This window comes from Ochotona princeps, chromosome 4 (genome assembly GCF_030435755.1).
Source record: "Ochotona princeps isolate mOchPri1 chromosome 4, mOchPri1.hap1, whole genome shotgun sequence".
NCBI lineage: Eukaryota > Metazoa > Chordata > Mammalia > Lagomorpha > Ochotonidae > Ochotona > Ochotona princeps.
The window spans coordinates 75,261,391-75,281,589 of record NC_080835.1 but is presented as its reverse complement, the minus strand read 5'-3'; the positions used below and the strand labels follow the sequence as shown (position 1 = coordinate 75,281,589).

General features: G+C 47.8%; 1 protein-coding gene across 2 annotated transcripts in view; it reads left to right on the top strand.

The window, feature by feature from the left end:
- The window catches only part of ZBTB16 (zinc finger and BTB domain containing 16), a 176,044-nt gene that overhangs the window by 101,138 nt on the left and 54,707 nt on the right, over positions 1-20,199 (top strand). For both annotated transcript variants that reach the window (XM_004585084.3, XM_058663892.1), the window contains exon 4: positions 16,677-16,763. In XM_004585084.3, coding sequence (XP_004585141.1) covers positions 16,677-16,763 — 87 coding nt within the window. The remainder of the gene's footprint in view (positions 1-16,676; positions 16,764-20,199) is intronic.

Below are 20,199 nucleotides of genomic sequence, written 5' to 3'. Positions count from 1 at the left end.
ACTCCACGTCCCATCTAGCTCCCTGCTGATGGTCTGTGAAAGCAGTAAAGGATTGCTTTAAGGCTTGGGATCCTGTGCCCATGTGGGAACCCAGAAGAGGCTCCTGGCTTCAGATACTCAGCTCCAACTGTTGTGGCCGTTTGGGGGAGTGAACCAGGGCATGGAAGGTCTTTCTATCTTTCTCTCTGTAAATCTGCCTTTCCAATAAAAATAAATAAATTCTTTAAAAAGCAAGAAAAAAGTCACCCTGTTCAGTCCTAGGATGCATTTCCTGTCTGGGCATCTGCATGCATGGACCGCTTATCTGCCTTGCTTAAAGCCCCTGTCACTCTCTTTGCTGAGTAGCTGTTTATCTGGCAGTCATTTCTCAACAACCACACTTCTTGAGAACATGCGGCTTATGTGTGTGCCTCCCCTCCCCACTATGTCACTACCTGGTGTGGTCACCCACTGCACAGAGGCTGTATTTCTCAGTGGTGTTTGGCATGGGCAGGTGTGTGAATGGACCCAGGGAGGGAAAATGCTCAAGACAATCCCTGCTTTCTTCCAACTCCAGGAGTTTGAACGCGGAGACAAGTGGGAGGGAGGGGCCCCAGCAATGGCAGGTTCTGTTGCTTCCCTATGGCCTGATGTGCAGCAGCTCCCAGGAGACACTAGCATCCCTTCAAAGAACAAATGGTCCAGGTTGGGGTGCTAGAGACTCAGGAGAGGGAAGGGGGAGTGATACTGACTGCCAGTCGTGTTCTAGGCACTGAGCCTGATATTTGCCGTATCCAAGCTCAGTGAATTTGGCCTTCTTGAAGGCAGACATGCTGATTCCATTTGACAGCCAAGAACACTGAGACTGTAAGAGTCAACTCGCTTGAGAATGTACTGGATTTGAATCCAGGCTTTCTGTCCCCTCCAGCCCATCCTTGCTTGTAGTAAATACTACTGTTGCTCCTGGTCCTGGGCTCAACCTCCTGCTTCTTAGTGCCTGAATTATTTTTTTTTTCTATTTGTAGAGCTAACTAATGTCTTGGGCCTAGGCCATGAGACTGCAAAGGCCCTGTCTGCAAGTATCCTGGGGTGGGGTGGCCAACACTGTCACTAGCTACTGCACAGAGCCTTGCACCTGGGCCTCCAGGAGCAGGTATGGCTTATTTGCCTCTTTCTGCTCTGCCAATACAGTAAGTCTTTCCTAGTGGCTAAGGTATGGCCATTACTTCCGTACAGCTCTTTAGGGGAGTGCAGAGATGGGTGGTTCTGGGAGCATTGCTGGAGGATCTGTGGGTGGCTGTCCCACCTACTGGTGTCACACAGAGGTGGGGAGCAGGAGAAAGACCTCTTCCAAGGCAAACCAGCTGAGGTACCCTGGGATGCTAGCTGAGCAGAGAAAGGGGTGGCTTGTTCATCCTGCAGCCATACAAAGGGGAGCTAGGACCAAGAGCTTCTTAGACCACCACTGCTTGGAGTGTGACTCAGGCAAAGTGCAGCCTCCTCACCTGACCTTGCTCGGTGTGTCCTGTGGAGCTAGACCACTTGGCATAAGGCTAGGTAACGCCTCTTCTCTGACAGCCTCGTCTTCCCTAGGCACACGCTGGGGTTATTGGAGCCTTCTCTGGGGAGCAGAGCCTCAGCCAAATGGGAACCAGATGGTGAGGATTGGGTAACAGAGAGAAACCTCAGTGACTGTTCTGGGTCACATGCATGGTTCTGTCTCAGGAAGAAATCGTTTATGGATTAGTTCATGTGTTAGCCATGGAACTTAAGGCCAATGTTCTTACCTTCAGGGAGTAGCCAGTCTGAGGGGTGATATCAGTGACCTGGTGAGAGAAAGTGTCCCCCACGCTAGGTGTACTCATTGTCTTCATAAGGGGAGAGGAGACAGTTACCACAAGAGGGAAAAAATAGCTTCACAGAGGAGGTCTATGGGATTGTGATAAGGTTTCTGCCCAGGAACATCCAGAAGGAGCTCTGTGCTGGGCAGAAGACGACTTTCCTGGACCAGAGGAGGCAAGAACTTGACTGGTCCAGGAGTGGCCAGCAAGCAGCAGCTCCTGCTCCTCTGCCTGCTGTGACCTCAAGAGGCTGAGCGTGCAGTACCCTGCACTTGCTGTCCTCACAGCCCTGACAACCCAGTGACCTCCCCGCTCTGCAAGTTGAGAAACACGGCATTGAAAAGGAAAGGTGGCTATTTCAGTTGGTCCCTTCTTTCTCTGAAGTGTCACCTGAACAGATTCACCTGTGAAAGCAATGCTTTAAAACTGGATCCAGAGGCATGTTGATTCCTCATAGGGGACTTGATGAGTGTTCAAATACACTGAGTGTCCAGAACACCCCTGAGCCCAGGGTGAGCAAACACCATACAGAGGGTGGCCCCTGGGATGAGGTTCAGGGCATGTGTGGTCTCCATGGGAGGTCATATTGGGTCCCCCAGGGTCACCCATGTGTGCCTTTAGTGCAGGGAGAGCTCCTGGTAGAAGCCTGTGGGAGAGGTTGGGGCTCCTTTGCTTGGCTTCCTCCAGGATTCAGCCTGACAAAGATGACTCTTTCAGACTTCTCCTCACTAGTTAACACACTGTCTCTTCCTTCCTCTCAAAACTAGCCCCATTTTGATTGCAGTTCTTCTGCTTGCCGGGCAGAGGGAAAGGGAAGGGGGTAAGGCAAATCCTAAGCTTTTCATTAGATAGTTGGGATAAAAAGTCTTCTGGTGTATTGGGAATGAATTTCCTCAGCTCTCTCACTATTATAAGCTAATTGAGCCAAGGGAGCTTGTTGGCTGCTGGTGTTTTGTTGGAGTAATTATGCAAGGCCCCAGTCATTTTCAGTAACGAGGTAATTCAGGTAAAGAGAGAACCAACTGAAACTTCTGATTGGCCAGAATCATCCTCCCACTGTCTTTGTGAGTGGGAGTTCAGGATAGATGGTGGCTGGGAGATAGGAGGCTGCTGTACTTGGGGACTGATAGGAACAGGTGAGCAAGCGCTGCTGGGGGCCAGCTTTGCACTGATTGGGATCTGGATTAAGACATGCCTGGCATACGGGTGAGAGAGAAAATAGGTGCAAGCTTGGAAGCTGACCAGGGACCAGGGACCTGTCTCCATGGCTTACCTATGCACTGAGGACGGGACCTAAGGACAGGTACCGCAGGCAGAATCATACCCTTTGTCTCCCCTGGGATCCTGTCCTTTCCTAGGTAAGCAAGATGCAGTGTGGATGAAGAGACCATAGCGAGCACCCCAAGGATCTTTTCTGTTGCACAAGATTCTAGGTGGTGATCACATCTTAGATAGGCTGTCCCTACCCAGAACTCTACTTCTATGTGGAATCTGAGTCAGGAAGTAGGACTGGAAGTGGCCAAACAGGGGCTTGGGCTTGGTGGGCTGGGAAGGGCCCTTCCAGTGCCCTCTGGAAGGGGCCATGGTCAGTAACCACACTGGAGTGTCCTCTGGGTGGCCCTGTTTCACCTCTGGCCTGTGGCCCAGCAGCGCTGAGTTGTGTCCCTCGGACAACAGCGTGTGACTGTGCTTCCTGGTAGAGCCCCCAGTCCCCCAGGTGACAGGGAATGTCATTGTCAGCCGGCCACTCCATCTTTCTGCCACCACGTGGCTGGCCTGGCTTTCTGCCTGCCCTTCTCGACTTGCACAGCCTGCCGTTCTGCTCTGGGGGCATGAGGGAGGCTCTGTGCCAGGCCTGTCTGGCTCTTCCCTTTCCTTCTCCCTCTCCCTCTCCCACTTCAGTGTCCAGACCTACCCTTGGTCTCTGCCTGCACTGTCTTTTATCCCACCTCCCAGTCACAGCCAGGGACTGGCTGCATCAGGCAGGAATGTGGTGTTTGCTTAAATTGTAAAATAGCTGGGGAAGTTAATGAGGCGATACACTACTGCCTCAGAAGACCAGGGTGTTCTGCTGAGGTGCTTTGAGCATCTCACCTAAGAAAGAAAGGGGGAAGGAGCATGCTACTCAGGTGTGTAGAGAGGGCCAGGTGAATGTCCAGTCTGGGATTCACCTGTTGCTTTCTTAGCAGTGACACCTGAGAAGTTGTCTCCTCAAGCCCTTGTGTTGGGATGACCCCTCTGGAATTTTGGGGTTTGTTACCACTTACCCAAGGGTAGCCCCAGACTGTCCACAAGTGCTTATGGTTAAACACTTCAGTGCCCACGTGCCTTTTTTGTTCTGGGAAAGGAAGAAGAGACAAAGACCAAATGCTTTGTCTTAGAAAAAGCCTGCAGTGGGCTCATGTGCTGACTGCTCCACTTCCAATCCAGCTCCCTGCTAATGGCCTTGGGAAAGCAGCAGAGGATGGCCCAGGTGCTTAGGCCCATCCAAGGAGACCTGAAGGAGTCTCCTGGCTCCTGGTTTTGGCCCTGGCTTGGACCTGGCCATTGTGACCACATGGAGTAAGTCAGCAAATAGAAGATCTTTCTCACCATCTGTCCCTCTCTGTGTTACTCTTTCAAATAACAGTAAATCTCAAAAAAAAAAAAAAAAAAAAGATGAAGGAGCCCACGGTGTAAAGGAGGAGGTTAAAGACAGCAGTGACAATGGCAGCCAACATTTGTGGATGAGGGGAGGGTTACAGGTGCCAGGCACTGTGCCAGGTACTTTTCTCCATTATCTCATTTGATCCACACAGGACCAATATGAAGTTAGTATCGTGATTTTATTAAATCCATATTATAGATGGGGAACTGAGAAGCTGAGTTCACTTGCCTTAAATCACCCAATGAGAGGTGATTGTCTGCTGGGGACAGCTGGCTCTGGCACCCCGGCTGTAGCTCTGGGGCTATGTCCATCCTTTTTTTTTTTTTTTTTTTTTAAGATTTATTTTATTTTTATTACAAAGTCAGATATACTGAGAGGAGGAGAGATAGAGAGGAAGTGGAGCTGCCGGGATTAGAACCAGCGGCCATATGGGATCAAGGCGAAGACCTTAGCCACTAGGCCATGCTGCCAAGCCCTATGTCCATCCCTTTTGCAGGCTGCCCACCTCGCAGCCTGTGGCCCACAACATACAGCTCACACACTTGCTAGTGCTCACCTTCAAGCTTTGCAAGTCACGCTCACAAAGGTCCATGCCTAAGAGCTGCCAACAGTCTATTTTCTGCCCACACCAAATTCACAGGTCCTCCCATTACACCAAACAAACCTTTCTGTTTGCAAGCAGCAACTCTTATGTCACGGCAGCTGTCAGAAGCACTTGAATCATGGTTAAGACTTCACATAGGAACTAGTTACCCCACCTGGGCCCTCTGTAGGGGGTGAGCCAAAAAGAGAGTTGTTTTGTTTTTGTTTTGATTTTTTTTTTTAAAGTGGGAAGATGGGCGTCAAGTGTGACAGGCAGTATTTCTGTTTTGAAGAGTGTGGCGCCTTCGGGCTTCTGAATTGAGAGCCTGAAAATGTCAGTGCTGTGGCTGTAATGTAACACCTCAATTATGGTGCAGGGGGGTAAGAGAGCCAGACTCAGAAACCTGCAAGGTTCTTTAGATCCATGGCCTGAGCCACAATTAAGGTTTCAGAAACACCAAAGGCAAGCCAATGAGTGTCATTTTTAACCAGTTTGAACATTTTACTACTTCCTAACATCAGAAGCGCCTGGGCTGGAGAGCCCGCTTCTTGTCCTCAATAAAGTGATTAAGCTGAATGGGTGTTGGGGAGTATTATTAGGCTGAGAAGGGCTAAAAATAGAAATGCTCTGTTTTCTGAAAGCCACAGCAGGCCTGGAGAGATGAGCAGCCTCGAGGTGCCATTGAGGGACCTAAGGAGGAGGGCGAAGCGGAGGGTGGCAGTTCCCTGGGACCCAGCTCTGAGATGGGGTGAGGGAGGCACTGTGCTGGGTGAAGCTGGTGATGGGGCCTCTTTCCCTACTGTCACCAAGTGTACAGAAATGGTGGCAGTCATGGTAGATGGATTGTTTCTCTCATAGTATACAGAGATCTGTATGTGTGCATGTGTACCCGGACATGTATGCATCAGTGAACTTGGAGTAAGTGATAGCTCTGGAGTCTAGGAGGGGCACACTCAGGCCCAAGCTAGCCTCATTTCCCTGTTGTTCTAGGGAATACATTTGGGTTATAACGGGGAAGTTGTCAGGGCATGAGTGAGCCAGGAGTGTGAACCACTTTCCAAAGCCTTGATTCACTAGGAGGCTCAGGGAGTGAGCAATGGAATGACATTCTGGTTAACTGGTCAACCAGGAAGAACTTTACCATTATAGTCTTTGCAATGTGAAAGTCCATTTTTCTACTTTCAATGACACTTGGGAGCATTAAGTGGTATATTGTGTATCAATGAATTAGCCAGATATTTGATTGCTAATCCATGTATCATGATGTTGGTTGTTAATGTGCATGGAGTTACTGGTGTCAGCAACTGCGGCACCAGCATTGTCACTCTTCATGGCAGGGACATCGTAGCAGGACCCCTTGGATTCTGGGTTAGGGAAGGGAGAGAGAAAAGTTGCTTTTCGGCTTTGCGCCTACGTGTACATTATCCTGTTTAAATTTCCCTCCCAGACTTTTGACTTCATTTCTGAGGGGTGCTCCTGGAGTTTTGCAATGCTGAATCTCTGCCTTTAGAAATTTATCATTATTTCTTTATTGGGTGAGGAACTCTAGATTTAGAGAGGTTGGGGATCTAATGCTCTTGATGTGGCTGTTGGAGAGCTAAGTTGAAATCCCAAGCTATGGGCATCAAAGCCCAAGTTCTTCCCTGCTAAACCTTTAGTGATGGTAACATCACAGTGCAGCTTTTGTTCAGACTGAACCCTATCATTCTCTCTGGCAGCCCAGCCTGTATATTTGGAAGGGCTGGGGCATTGAGCCCTGGTAGGAAGCAGAGCTTCTACTCACAACCAGTGGAGTTGTCAATGGATACTTGGATACAGAGCCCTGCCAATACTGGCTTCTTGGGCAGTATGGTGGTTGTCCCAGTTGGGAGGACATGTGAATACTTCAGAAGGGCTTTGTACGTTGTCATTTGTTGAAGTATTATTAGCTAAGGATATTTTAACTTGAGAGCAAACAATACACACATATCACAACGGCAACTGCAAGCAGCATTGTAGAAAGATACTAGGAGTATGGAGTGAACAGGATGAACAAGAGATTCTTGGGAAGAAGGGGATAAAAACCTTGCTTTTTAAAATTTTTCCTTTGTCCAGGCAGGATTGTGGATCTTAACCCAGTGGAGAATGGTGCATATGTGTGCACATATTTGTACATGTGTGCATATAACCCACTGCCCATCCTAGGTAGAGGGGAGCAGGGAGGAAGGTAACGGTGGCATCTAGGAGCTGAGGATCCGTTCCACAAATTGTGGCAGAAAGCCCCATTAGGATCTCTCTGACCTTTTCACTTATTCATACACATGCCATGACTGCATGGCTTGTCTCTCGTAAACAAAACAAAGTTAGGAACACCTGGAAAGCCCAGGAGTTCCCTGAAACTCAGGGTCAGCCTCTGGTACAGCCGCACAGGCTCAGACAAACTCTGGCTAATGATTCTCCCAGTGTCTGGACTCTCTATTCCATTTCACCCACCTATTAGAGCAAGGAATTCCCCTTGACGTGGCTCCTGCTGACTGGACCCAGGAATCCAGTCCTGGCTCGGTCCAACAGCCAGCACCTGCCTTTCCAACACTAAGGATCATAAGTATTTCAGCTCTGTGTTTGAGCACACTTAGTTTTAATTGCTATGTGCTCCCAGTTTCTTCTACCAAACTCATTCATGGGTTCTTCTCCTTGGAGGTGTCTCAGTTTAAAACTTGTCATTTATAGATGAGACATGAAATGACTTGTTCAAGGTCATACCGCTCAGACAGCAACACGTGAGACTGAGTCCATTTCTCTTTGTCACCCTTTGGGAAATCTTCAGGGCTCTGGGCAGCAAAAACCTCCTTGACCTAGTTATCCATCCTCTCTGCTTCATCTAAGGGGGCCTGCTTCACCTCCTAAGGGAAAGAATATTTTTCATCCAAGAGCCCTGGAGATTGGAGGATCTTACCTATCCAGGCAATCCACTCACTGCAGATGGACCTTTCCCCTAATAGGCTGGGGCTAGGACAGTTATCAAATGGACTTCCTGGGGACTCTGGCCAGGCGTTGACTTCTTGGAGCTCATTGGCTTGATTGAAGTGAGATTATCCTATAATTACAATGATTGTGACTTCAGTACCTCCCACATGCCAGGTACTTCATGAAGACTGTTGTTTAAACTACTGTGTGAGGATTAAGCCCCATTTGAAGGAGGGAAGTTAGGTTATAAATTTGATGCCAAGACCACCAATTTCACCAATTAGTGGAAGAACCCCAATGCCATGTCTGGACATTAGGTTTTCTGAGACTTCAGGCTAAAGGACTTGGGGCGTTAACTTCACAGAGATTTCCTGGTGGCAGGCACAGTGTATTTGGAAGGAAGTCTCAGTTTGATCTACCACAGCATGACTGATGTTCCTTTTGTAGGTTATTATTATTATTGCTCTTGTATTATGACACCTATGCCTTGATCATCCAATTATAAAAGTTGCATGGGAATAAAGAGGTTAGAAGTAGTGGTCAGTGAGTTCTCAGATGAGTACTTTAAGACTTCAGAAGATTTGCATGATTTTAAATTATAATAGATGCACCATGCTACTGGTACTCTATTTAAAATAATATCACTTAAATTGGTTTGTGCTCCTTGGTTATCTTCTGTATGAACAGAGGGAAGAAATAATGCCACTAGAATGTGACTATGAACCTTGAGGCAAGCTGAGTTGGGGGAGATACTGTTTGCTTGATCCTCTTCCAGGAAGGGTGACTTACCCTGAATTAGCTTGTATATGGTTGATTGGTTGGTTGGTTTCTATCTTCTCTGTGGTGCACAGTGGTTAGTACCTTCTATCTTTATCTTTTGCTGTGCAGAGGAAGTCTCCTGAGTGAAGTCTGGTGAAAAGTTTACGTCTTCTTCCCTTCTGTATTGCTTTGGTGGGCAGGGATGATAACATTTTCAATGTTGTGATATATCTGTTGCATGCATTTGATGTTTGTGTGTATATCTCAGTGCAAAACTGGGGATAAAATAGTAACAGGATGAAATTGAGGTGAAACAGGCATGGTGGGCTGAAGACTGCTTATCATGGGAGGACTTCAAGAAGTTCATGGGAAAATGATATTAAAAGGTACATTTCTTTTGGCACAGAATTTATTTTAAACCATGGATAGTGTTTCCATAATGTGCATATTTTCAAACTTCATATACATGGATTTCAACTTTTTAGCACCAAAACGAGCTTTAATTCCATTTTCTGTGAACTTTGGGAAGTACTCTCTGTTTCCATGAGTCATCATTCAGCCAACCTTGTAATATACACAGTCTGAGCCCAGTCTTATGGGTGAAGAAATAAACTCAGAGAAAGATCATTTGCTTCTCTTGATGGTGTCTAGAAGTGGAGGAACTAGGGTTTGAATATGAATTTGCTTGATTCTAGCAAGCATGTTTTGGACTGCTGTGCTCTGTAGTTGTGTGTGTGCAGTGGTCCTGGGCCTTGTTGTTCAGCCTATTGGAGTACTTGGTGGTACTTGAAGTGGTAACAAAAGGACTTCCTCACCCTCCTTAACTAAGAGGGTAGACCTGTATTTCCTTAGTGAGATGGGAGACAGCAATCTACCACAGGATCCCATTGCAAGCCAAGGAACCCAGGCACCATGGAGCTTCCTGGGAGCCTGACCTTTATTGGATGGAGTAAAGAACAGGATTTTAGATACTGGAATCCTGCACTCTGTCCTCTTGATGCATTCCAAGAACTTGTGTCCTCCACAATGGTTGTAAAGCCAAACACAAGGTCACTGGTGGCAGATGGAAAGCCAGCCACCTTAAACCCCGGAAGTCTCCTCTCTCTGTTGTTCAGCCCAGGATGCAGGATGCCTGCCCAGTGCCTTTGTCTACCCCACTTTTGATGTGGGGACCTGCCCCTTCAGTGCCTGCTCCCTCCCAGTCCTGCCAGGCTCGGAGTACTGCCCCACAGCCTCATCTACCGCAACAGCAACCTGGGCTAATTGATAGGGCTGGTGGTTTTTCACTCAGCGGGCGTTGCCCACCTGCTTCCTCTTTTCTCTATGAGGTGCTGGGATTTTCATTCTGTTGATAAAGCAGAAGGAGTGCACAGGGCTGGGGAACAAGCGTGCCTGCAGCTCCTCCCCTGGGCACACATCCCCTGGAGGGGAAAGAACACGCAGTGCTGGCCTTTGGAATGGGCAGCCAGTGTACTGTTCTCTGTCTGATAAGAGGTACTGTAAATAAAACTGTACACCGTGGCCTGCTGTAAAGTGCTCTGCGTCTGTACTCATTGTTCTGACAGCTTGGGCTTTTTTTGGGTCTGCTGTTGGGTACACTCTGTACTTCCTTATGTAAGCAGGCATGCATATCTCATCAGAACAGTTAAGGTGTTTATTTTAAAATCTCAAGGAATTAAAAAAAAAAGGACACACCACTCACCATTAGATGCTGGCAAACACTGGGTGTTTTTTCAGTGCTTCCTTTCCTCTCTGTGTTTTTTTTTTTTGTCTTATTATTGTAGCGCGAGAGTGGGAGAGGCTTGGGAGAAGGAGGGCTTTGTGGATTTTTTTTTTTTCCTTCTCCCATTGGCTTCTGTGTTATTTCCTGGAAGAGACACCGCTGCACAGATGCCTTCAACGTCATCAGCTGCCCCCTTCTTAAGTGTGCAGGGTTCTACACCACCCCACCCTCTTCTCTCATTTCTGGTTGGGGCAGGGAGAGCGTCTTGAGGTTGTGAGTGTGTGGGATGGGGGAAGGGTGGCAGTGGTGAGGAGCTTGCCACTGACTTCTGCTAGATTTCAGTTCTGTTGTCACTGGGCTCCTGGCATTTAGAGAAAGCTTTCTGTGTTTGGATGTGCTTTCCTGTGTGCCCCCTCCTTTGATTCCCGTGTGCAGCTGTGGGTGAGCTTCAGCACAGAGTGAGAACCTGAGAGTCTGAAGCTCTCAGCCCAGCTTCAAGCTCTTTCCTCTAGCCCCTGCCTAACCTTTTCCAAGAGTCAGGAAGTTAGGGAGAAAATGGTAGAAAATCCCCACTGTGAAGGCAACCCTCTTTGAGCATCCTTGAGCCCTCGTGTATTGGGCCCTAGGAGGTGACTGGGGACAGAAGTGCCTCACTGTGTCTTTAATAGCTGGGGTTGTTGACTCTCAGATGAGCTCAGCAACTGGGGTGGGGGATTCCCCCAGCAGATCTCTGCCAGGCAGTCCGTGGTACACTCTGGCCTTGTGGGGGTCTGTCTGGGCATAGGAGGGTCCCTGATCCCTTTGCAGGATGTGGCTGTTCGCTTCCTGCCTGGGGAGAATGTTTGGCCGGCTGGGCCAGAGCTCCTTTCTAGCAGCGGCTGACAGCTCCACTTCCTCATCTGTGCTTTCCTCTCCTGAGGACTGGCCTGAGGACAGCCAGAGGCCTTGTCCTTGAGTGTTTCAAAAAGAGGCAGTAGAGTCCAGAGATTGTAGAATAAGGACTCTGCCACCCCCTAGGGGACAGCTTGGCAGTGCCCTCAGTGGCCACTGCCTCCTTCTCAGGCCACTTCTGCACCCAGGAAGCTGTGCGAAGATCTGTTTAATAAGCAGTTAGTGGGGATGAGATCAAGTCAGGCCAGGCACCAGGGCACAGCAGAGCCAGGCAGATGCTACCTGCTCTTGTGATATGTAGTCTGCTGGGGAAGACAGAGCCAGGAGACCAGGGTAACTGAATGGGCTCATGGGGTGGGGGCGGGAGGCTGGAAGGGAACTTGGGAGGCAGGGCAGTGAATAGCTGCTGATGCTGACGTATTGGTCTGATGACAGATGTTTCTGCTCCACTCAACAAAACAATCACTCACCTTAAATTGGAGGGACAAGGGCGTGTGCACATGTGGTGTGGTGAAATATGTCTTTACAAATGTGAGACTCACTTTATACAAGATAAATGACTCCCACATAACTGTACATTGAATTTCAGTAAAATCAATCATACTTTAATTGCACAAAGGGAGTTCTTTCTTCAAAGAATCGTGACTGGTAGTGACAGTAGCTGCTACTTTGCCGGGTCTGTACACCTGCTGGCCATGTGCAGAGATGAGCACCCACCTTGTCACAAGCCTCTGAGGGACAGACTCTTGATGCTCCCACTTGGCAGCGTGCTGGGGGTTCCAGGCCACTGGGGTTCGAACTGTGTCTGATTCAAATCCACAGGCACACAGAGCATCAGTGATGGTGCACACGTGCTGAGTGCTCTGTGATTGCTTATGAGTTTTGTGTTCTTCAGTGGTTATCTCCTTTCATCTTTGCAGCAGCCTCTGTGAGGCAGACAATAAGCTCATTCCCATTTTCCAGCCTGGAAACAGACTCATTGAGGCATGAGGACTGCTATGATGAGTCAGCTGCACAGTAACTTCCAGAACTCCGTTCCCCCGCTCCTGGATCGGCTGTCCAGATGCCTACATGGGTTTCACCAGTATCTGTGATCCCCAGGGAGAATAGCATGGGGCTGGCCCACCTTATCTTCCTGCCAGTCTCCCTCTGCTGTTTAATTTCTCTCCCTGTCACCTGTCCCTTTCCTGATCCTGTCCCCTGCTGTCCCCTCCCCAACATTCATCCTGATGGCCTCCTTGTTATAGCTTTGCCTGGCAGAGGAGTCCCCAGAAAACTTCCATCTTATATTTGCTTGCTTAAAAAAAAAAATCAGCCTTCGTCTCTGGACTGCAAGCTCTGTGAGGGCAGGATTCTGTCTCTTTGGTTTGCTTTGTATCATCTCCCTTTTGACATACTGAGTGAACCTCCCACCACCAGCCCCTGTGTGCAGGAAAGGTAAGAGGCAGTCCTGGCCATCTCAGAGCTGTGTCCCCAGGGTTCTCCCCTCTCCAGGATCAGCCCTGGAGTAGGTCCCTGTGCACCTGCTGTGCTCAGCGTGCGTGACCTCTATTCCTTCCACCATCAGCCCTCTACTGATGCTTTATAAATGTAGGAGCGGCTGAGTGATGTCACCATAGTGCATTTTGGGAATAGCCATGTGGTTTATACACACTTGAGTTGCTTTGAATGCAAACCTGACATCATACTGAAGGCAGCAATGAACAACATATGCACAGTAAACAGGCAGAGACTGTCTTATTGATTAACAGATGAGGCCTCTATTATTGATCAAAGCTTGGCGAGGAAATTTATCACTTTTAATTTCAGGACTGCCAAATATTTCTGCCTCTGAGCCAGCCATTACAGAGACAATTTAAAGGCACCAGCCTGCTTGGAAGATAGAATTCCGTCTAGTTCTCTCTGCTCAACTCCTATAGCTGTGGTTATGCCTGTCTCTGCTGTTTGGCTCATCCTGGAGAGCTGGAGGGAGGGTGGTAGTGTGTGTGGGGCGTCAGAGTCTCAGTCTCATTGCAGGGACAGGAGTGTTGGGGCTTCTTGGCTGGCACTGGCAATGGGAGCCAGCATCTGTTGTCTCCGCTTTTGAGGACAGGGGCCCTTCACATGCTCCACCCGGTTCTGTGACTTGCATGAGTAGGTGGAATGTGGAGTGCTTTGAAGGGGCCGGATGTGGTCAGGCGTGGGCCATGCCAGTACCCTGGACTAGACCTTGTGGATCTCCATCTGAACTTTTCTGATGGTGCACATCCGGCCCTTTATGTCCTACCTACCCTCCCGCTCTCTTTGCTTTGCAATCATTAAAGTGAGAAGCTCTTGTAAGGGCCCAGCTGGCAGTTTTCTGAGATGCCCTCTACCCCACAGCCCTTTGAAGCTTGCATACCATTGGGCTCCTTGCTGGGTCATGCAGGGCTGCAGCCTGAGGCCCTGTCCACAGGTACCCATCCCTTCCCAGCCTACATTTCTCTCCTAGGGTCTCTGCCCCCTGTTCTGTAGGGAGCTGTGAGAACAGCCAAGTGAAAAATAAATACAGTGAAAATCAGATCCCTCACAGATCCACAGAAAATCATTGGCACCTAATGATTTGGGACTTGAGGGGGTGGGGGGTTCTGATTGGAGGGAGATGCTGCTGCCCTCAGGCCCTTCTTCCCTTCCCTAGCCAGCTCTGCACTTTGAGATTCAAGTGCTGTGGTCGGCTACCTCTGCAGACACATTGTGGCTGCCTCCCTGTCATCATTGGTAAGGCATCATCTTGGCTCCTTCTTCAAAACTCAGTAAACCACACGCCAGGTGCTTGGCCAAGGATGGCCTGCAGCTTGGAGGGACACCCAGAGGTCATCACGGGATGTTCCCTGTTGCCAGATGAAACCCAACGCTAGCCACCTATGACAAATGACAATATTTGTTTTCAATGCTCTTCAGGAAAAAGCAATTTTGTATCTTCTTTGGGATCCTTGGTCATTCATTTCTTCAAACAGACAATGCTTACTTGCTGAGCACCTATTTAGAATAGATCTTGCTCATTATTAGGAATGCAGGCATTATTGAGACAGACAAGGTCAGTGCCCTTGTAGGACCTCATGTTCCAGACCTGCGCTAGGGTCCACGTGTTCCCAGCTGGCCACAACGCTGCATCGTTGTCCAGGTCTATGCTCAAGCAGTGTGCATGAAGAGTTACATTCCTGAAGTATTTGATAGCAGAGGTTTTCAAACTTGTAAGTGGTAGAACCATTTTTTCCAAATCCAATTTTACCCAAAGCCCTGATGCATAAAATGGTAAATGAAGTTCTTTCTCTCTCTCTCTTTTTATTTTAATACAAAGGAAGAGCCTAGATCTCACCTTTTTAATGCAGGAAGCACATTTGTAGATACGAATAAAGTTAAAAGGGGTCTGGAAGGCCAAGGATCCTGAACAGAGGTTCTACGATCAGGCTGCCAGGTTTGAATCCACTTCTACCATTACCCACTGGGTGACACTGGGCAGAATACCCAGCTTCTCTGAGTTGAGTCATCTGCTAAGTGGAGTGTACTTGAAGTGGTTGTTGTTAGAGTATGGTACATATTAAGCACTTGGCAACAGGCTTGGTTTGGAGTAAAAGCTTTGGGAAACCCAGGATGGTTTGAAATCAGTACTGTGGACTGCTATTCCATTTGGAAGAAGTTTTGACTCTCAGAAGGCTCCAATACAAAAACCACCCAGGCAGTTATAGACGTGTTGAGACAGGTTTATAGGAACACATACAGTGCAGATGGGAAAGGGCAGAACAGTGAGGAACTGGAACGTGGTATCCATATGCTCTGGTCCTGGAAACAGCATGGTACCAGAACAGAAGGAAAAGTGAGGAGATTCAGGCAGGATGGAGCCTCATCCAGAGAGGGTCTGGGGAACAAGCCAGCTGTGGAGCTGGCCGATTCCCTGAGATAGGTCCTGGGGAATCTCAGAGTCAAGGGAAGGCTTCATCATTTGTGTGAGCTGTTGCATCTTGTTGAATGAGGAAGCAGCTTTTAAGGCTCCTGTTACTGGTGGTGTGCATCTGAGGGTGACTGGTGGTATGGATACCCTTTGGCTCGTGACATGCTCCAGGCATGACACAGCTGGTGCCTGGGTGTGGCAGTGAGTCCCAAAATCCTGTGGAAGAGAGATATGGAAATAGAAAATGCCAAGGCTTGTGACAGGCGACCCTGCGATTAGATGATATCTTAGAGTCTTGAAGACTATTAGCCAGTAGTAGAAAGTACTGTATGGTTTGGCCATGGTGATATTATGCTGAGCCTTGTAGATTATGATTCTAAGAAATTTTATTACATGGAGATACACTGACTTGATTTGGTTTATCTATAGCTGTGTTTAGTAATAAGTTCCCACTGAGGGAGAGACAGCTGTGCATGAGATGACTTGGTCCCCAAGCAAGGGAGTTGATGGTGGTGAGAAGGAGTGACAAGCCCACAGGTGTTTGTACTGAGCACAGCAGAGGCTGTGATCTGGGTCATATGGGCTGCACCAGGGTGTCAAGAAGGGTCACCTCACCCAAACATGGCAGGGAGCAGGTCTCAAAGCTGCTGCCTCAGCAAGGAGCAGGACCTCCAGCCTACTCCGTATGGGTCAGAGGGCAGGAGGGAGCATGTCAGAGGCAGAGGATGGGTGGGATGTGCAGAGGCACAGCAACAAGGAAAAGGTGGTTGGGGAGATGGGAGCAGGAGTAGAATGTGAGAGATGGAGCAAGGAAGACAAGCACTTGGAGAGGTGGTGAAGGGAAGCAGGGGATTGGGTTCAGACTTTATCCTCAAGACACCTGGATCTTTAAAGGTCAGGGTCAGGTGATGGTGGTTGGAGGCAGATGGTGAATTTATAGTTTTGGACATCCTCGGTCAGAAGTTTTTATGAACATCCAAGAAGACATATGCCAGTAGTTCCTTCATTTCCCAAAAGTGTGAGTGAGGTGACAGGACATGCTTTTTCACCGTGAGTTCTCCTGTTCCTCCTCACCTGGAGCTGGCCCTTCTGAATCCCCCTGCTTCGTGGAGTGTCTCACCTGGAGCTCATCTCTGTTCATTGTGGGCATTTTGACTGTGTCCCTTCTCCCTGGGTGACTCCTGGACATGGATATTTGGGGCTCAGTGAGGTGGGTAGTTACTTCTTGGAGGAGGGTCTGGGGTGGCTACTGGTGACATACAACAGTGCTTCTCTCTGGATCTTCATAAGTACCTAATACTCTTTCCCAGAATCCGCCTGCGGGGTCTTGGCTGAGGACCACTCCCTCGTCCTAGTGGAGTACCCTGCTTGTGCTAATCACCTCTCCTTCTTTGCAGCGGGTGCCAAAGCCTTTGTCTGTGATCAGTGCGGAGCCCAGTTTTCCAAGGAGGATGCCCTGGAGACGCACAGACAGACCCACACTGGTGAGTTGACTTTGCTCCCTTTCTCCAGGTTCCCCATTGTCTGAGAGTCCATGAGGATGAAGCATCTCAGTGGCATTCTGCTTGTAGCAGATGGGATGGTCAGTCATTTCCTTGAGGAGCTGTGAGCAGGGCTGGGCTGCTGCCACTAGCAGCTACTTGTGTGTGTATGGCTGACTGGGCAGCAGCTTGCATGTGTGACATTGCCCTGACCAGAATAACTCTGCTGGGTTAGGCTGGAATATCTGTTACCAGACCATTGAGCTCTCATCCTCACAGAAGCATCTGCTATGTTCACATTGAGGCCTTAAACATCTGGGATGTTATTGTACCATCACCTGCCTTGGTTAAGAATTAAGAAATCTCTCATTCTTTCATAACATTTGGAAACTCCTGTGTGACCACGAAGGCCTGGTGCAAGATTTGAGCCACTGTCCAAGCAATCAGTCTATATGCAAAGATGTTTTCTAACCATATCCGCTATAAATGATCCAGCTTTCTTTAATTTCAAAGCATCGATTTCACAACATCAACATCTTGTAATTGGTGTCACTGTTGGTGCAGCTCATACTTCCTGAATGCTCATGGTGTGCCAGCTCTGTTCTTGGTAGTGTACATGACAAGACAGGGGCAGTCTTTCAGTCACTGACTAACGTCGGAGGCTGCTTGCATGTCATAGATGACAAAGAAGGCAGTCAAAAGCTTCAAGGAGGGAGAAGGCCAAAGGCAATAGAAGCATAAGCGTGATGGAGCCTTGCAGTTCATGGCTTAGGCCTCCAAGTTTTAATTCTGAGGCCGCTTCCTATTTGTGGTACTATGCATAAATAAACTCTCTTATTTGGAGTTTCTTGGACCAATGCAATGATAGTAGTTAGTTATCTCCCTTATAGCAGAATTTTATTATGGAGATGAAATATTTTGTTTGAGGTGCTTTGTAAAGTGTTTGACTCACAGTACCTACTCTCATCAAAAGGTAGTAGTAGATGTATTTAAGTTAATAAATATTTATTGAGTTCCTACAATGTGCCTAACACTCTGTGAGCATTGAAGGGAGAGCAACATATGACACAGAGAACATTCTTGCCCCCTCATGGAGCTGCAATTTGAGAACCAGCATCAGCAAATAACTGTGCTCTAACATTAGGCTCTAACAAATGCAAGAATATACACCGACTAGATGAAGGAACCGGTAAGCTAAAGCCAGCCTGACAAATGCTAGAAGAAAAAGCAGGAGAAGAGATAGAGGATGAGAGGAAAGTATTGTTTGGATCTAATAGCCAGGGAAGAAGGCCTCCCCGAGGAGATAACTTGGGTAGGGTCCTAAGGTGAAGGGGTGAGGAAGTGTAAGCAAAGGGAACAGGTGCTGGCAAGAGTCCCATGGCTGGGTTGAGCTTCACAGGTCCAAAGAACAGCATTAAGGGCAGTGTGACTCAATGTCAGGCAGTGACATGCGAGTGCTGGGAGAGGAGGGTAGAAATCAGATAGGTCTCTGGATCCTAGCACTGTTGGTTTTACTCTGCATGTGCTGAGTTCATTGGAGAGGAAAAAGACATTTTTAAGGAACTTAACAGATAAAATGTATGAAGAACCCCTGGGACTCAAAAACAGAATACAGACAGCCAAAATGAAGAGTGATCAGAGGATCTGAATAGACATGTTTCTGAAGACAGACAAACAGACTATGAATACATGAAAGGATGCTGAGACCAATAGCCATCAGAGACATGGCAGTCAAAACCATAATGAGTTATTACCTCATATCTACTAGGATGAAGCTATAAAAGAATATTGGTACCAACAAGTGTTATGACAGAAGTTTGTTGGTGGGAATATAAAACAGTACAATCACTTCGGAAAACAGTTTCCTAGAAGGTTAAATGTAGAATTATCTTAGGATACAGCAGTTCTTCCCTTAGGTATATACCCCAGAGATAGGAAGATATATGTCCATGCAAAAAAATGAACAGGACTGTTCGTAGTAGTATAGACACTGACTGTCAACTGATGTGTGGTATGTCCATACAGTGGATTGGAATTTGGGCATTGATAGGGGTGGATACTGACACATGCTACGGTAGGGATGGGTGAGCATTCACATACTTAGTGAAAGAAGCCAGGCACAAAAAGGTCCATCTATGTAAAATGTCCGGAATAGGCACACCCATGGAGATGGAAAGTTAATTAGTAGATGGTGGAGGCTGGGGGAATTGGGAGTGAGTAGCGGGTAACTGCCAGTGGAGATAGGGGTTCTTTTTGGAGTGATAAAAATGCTCAAATGTTGAGATGGTGATAGTTGGAAAGCTTTGAACATATACAAGTTCATTAAACTGTATACTTTGGGAGCATGTGTTTTCTCTTGTATGGTTTGTGTAGCATCTCAGTTCAACTGCATGTATGTTTGCAAATGTGTGATATATATGTATATTTGATCATGTGCCTGGGAGAATCACTGGCTTCACATGTACATGCACAAAGACATAGGTGTGCTGAGGTATCATACACATACATGTGTGTTTATGCACACGCGTATTTGTAGAGTACCATTTTAGAAAACGGTTTTGAGTGGGAGAATAACATGACTTGATTTTTGTATTTCAAAGATCACCCTGGCTCCTGTTTTGAGCGCTCACCCCAGGGACAGTCTGAGCTGTCAATGGCCATGTCACACAGTACTCCAAGGGTAGCTTACAGCAACAAAGTGCGCTTAGCTCTGGCAATCCAGCACGTGTTTTTCCCTTGAAGTCTGTCTTCTGGCTTACAGTCATGTGGTCATCTGGAGGCTCAGCTGGCTGCATATCCACGATGGCTTCTTCACTCCTGTGTCTGACCTTCATTGCTCCTGCATGTGCTCTGCCGCTACTTGGACTTGCTCCTTGACAGCTCAGGGCTCCATGAACCAGGAAGCAGAAACTGCCAGCCTTTATAAAAAACTAGGCTGGAAACACAAAACTTCACCTCTGCCATGTTTTATTGGTCAGAGTAGTCACAGGTCAGCCCCAGAATTTAAGGAGGTGGCAAGCTGAACTTTCCTTCTCAATGGGGGAATGATAAAAACCTACAGGAAAAGAGGCATTTGGCAGCAGTCATGTTGAGAGATCAGAAACTACAAGGCACTGGAGTAGAAGAACCAGTCAGCTACTGGTACAACCGTCATACTGTTACAACTATTACAAGTACCGATACAATCTGTCATCAATAATAAAATTATTACAGTAAAATAATAAAATTAGTATGGTAATTCTAAGCTGCTATCCTTCCCCCTCATAAAATCTGCCTCTTGGCAGTGAAAAACGCACTTCTTAGCACTGGAATCATGGACTTTGGCCCGGTGCTGGGCCAATGATGGGAGGGGAAGTTACAAGTGAGCTGTCACTCCACTGCATACCTTCCTTGCTGCATTACAGAGAAGGTAATGCAAGTATAAGTTATTACATACAGG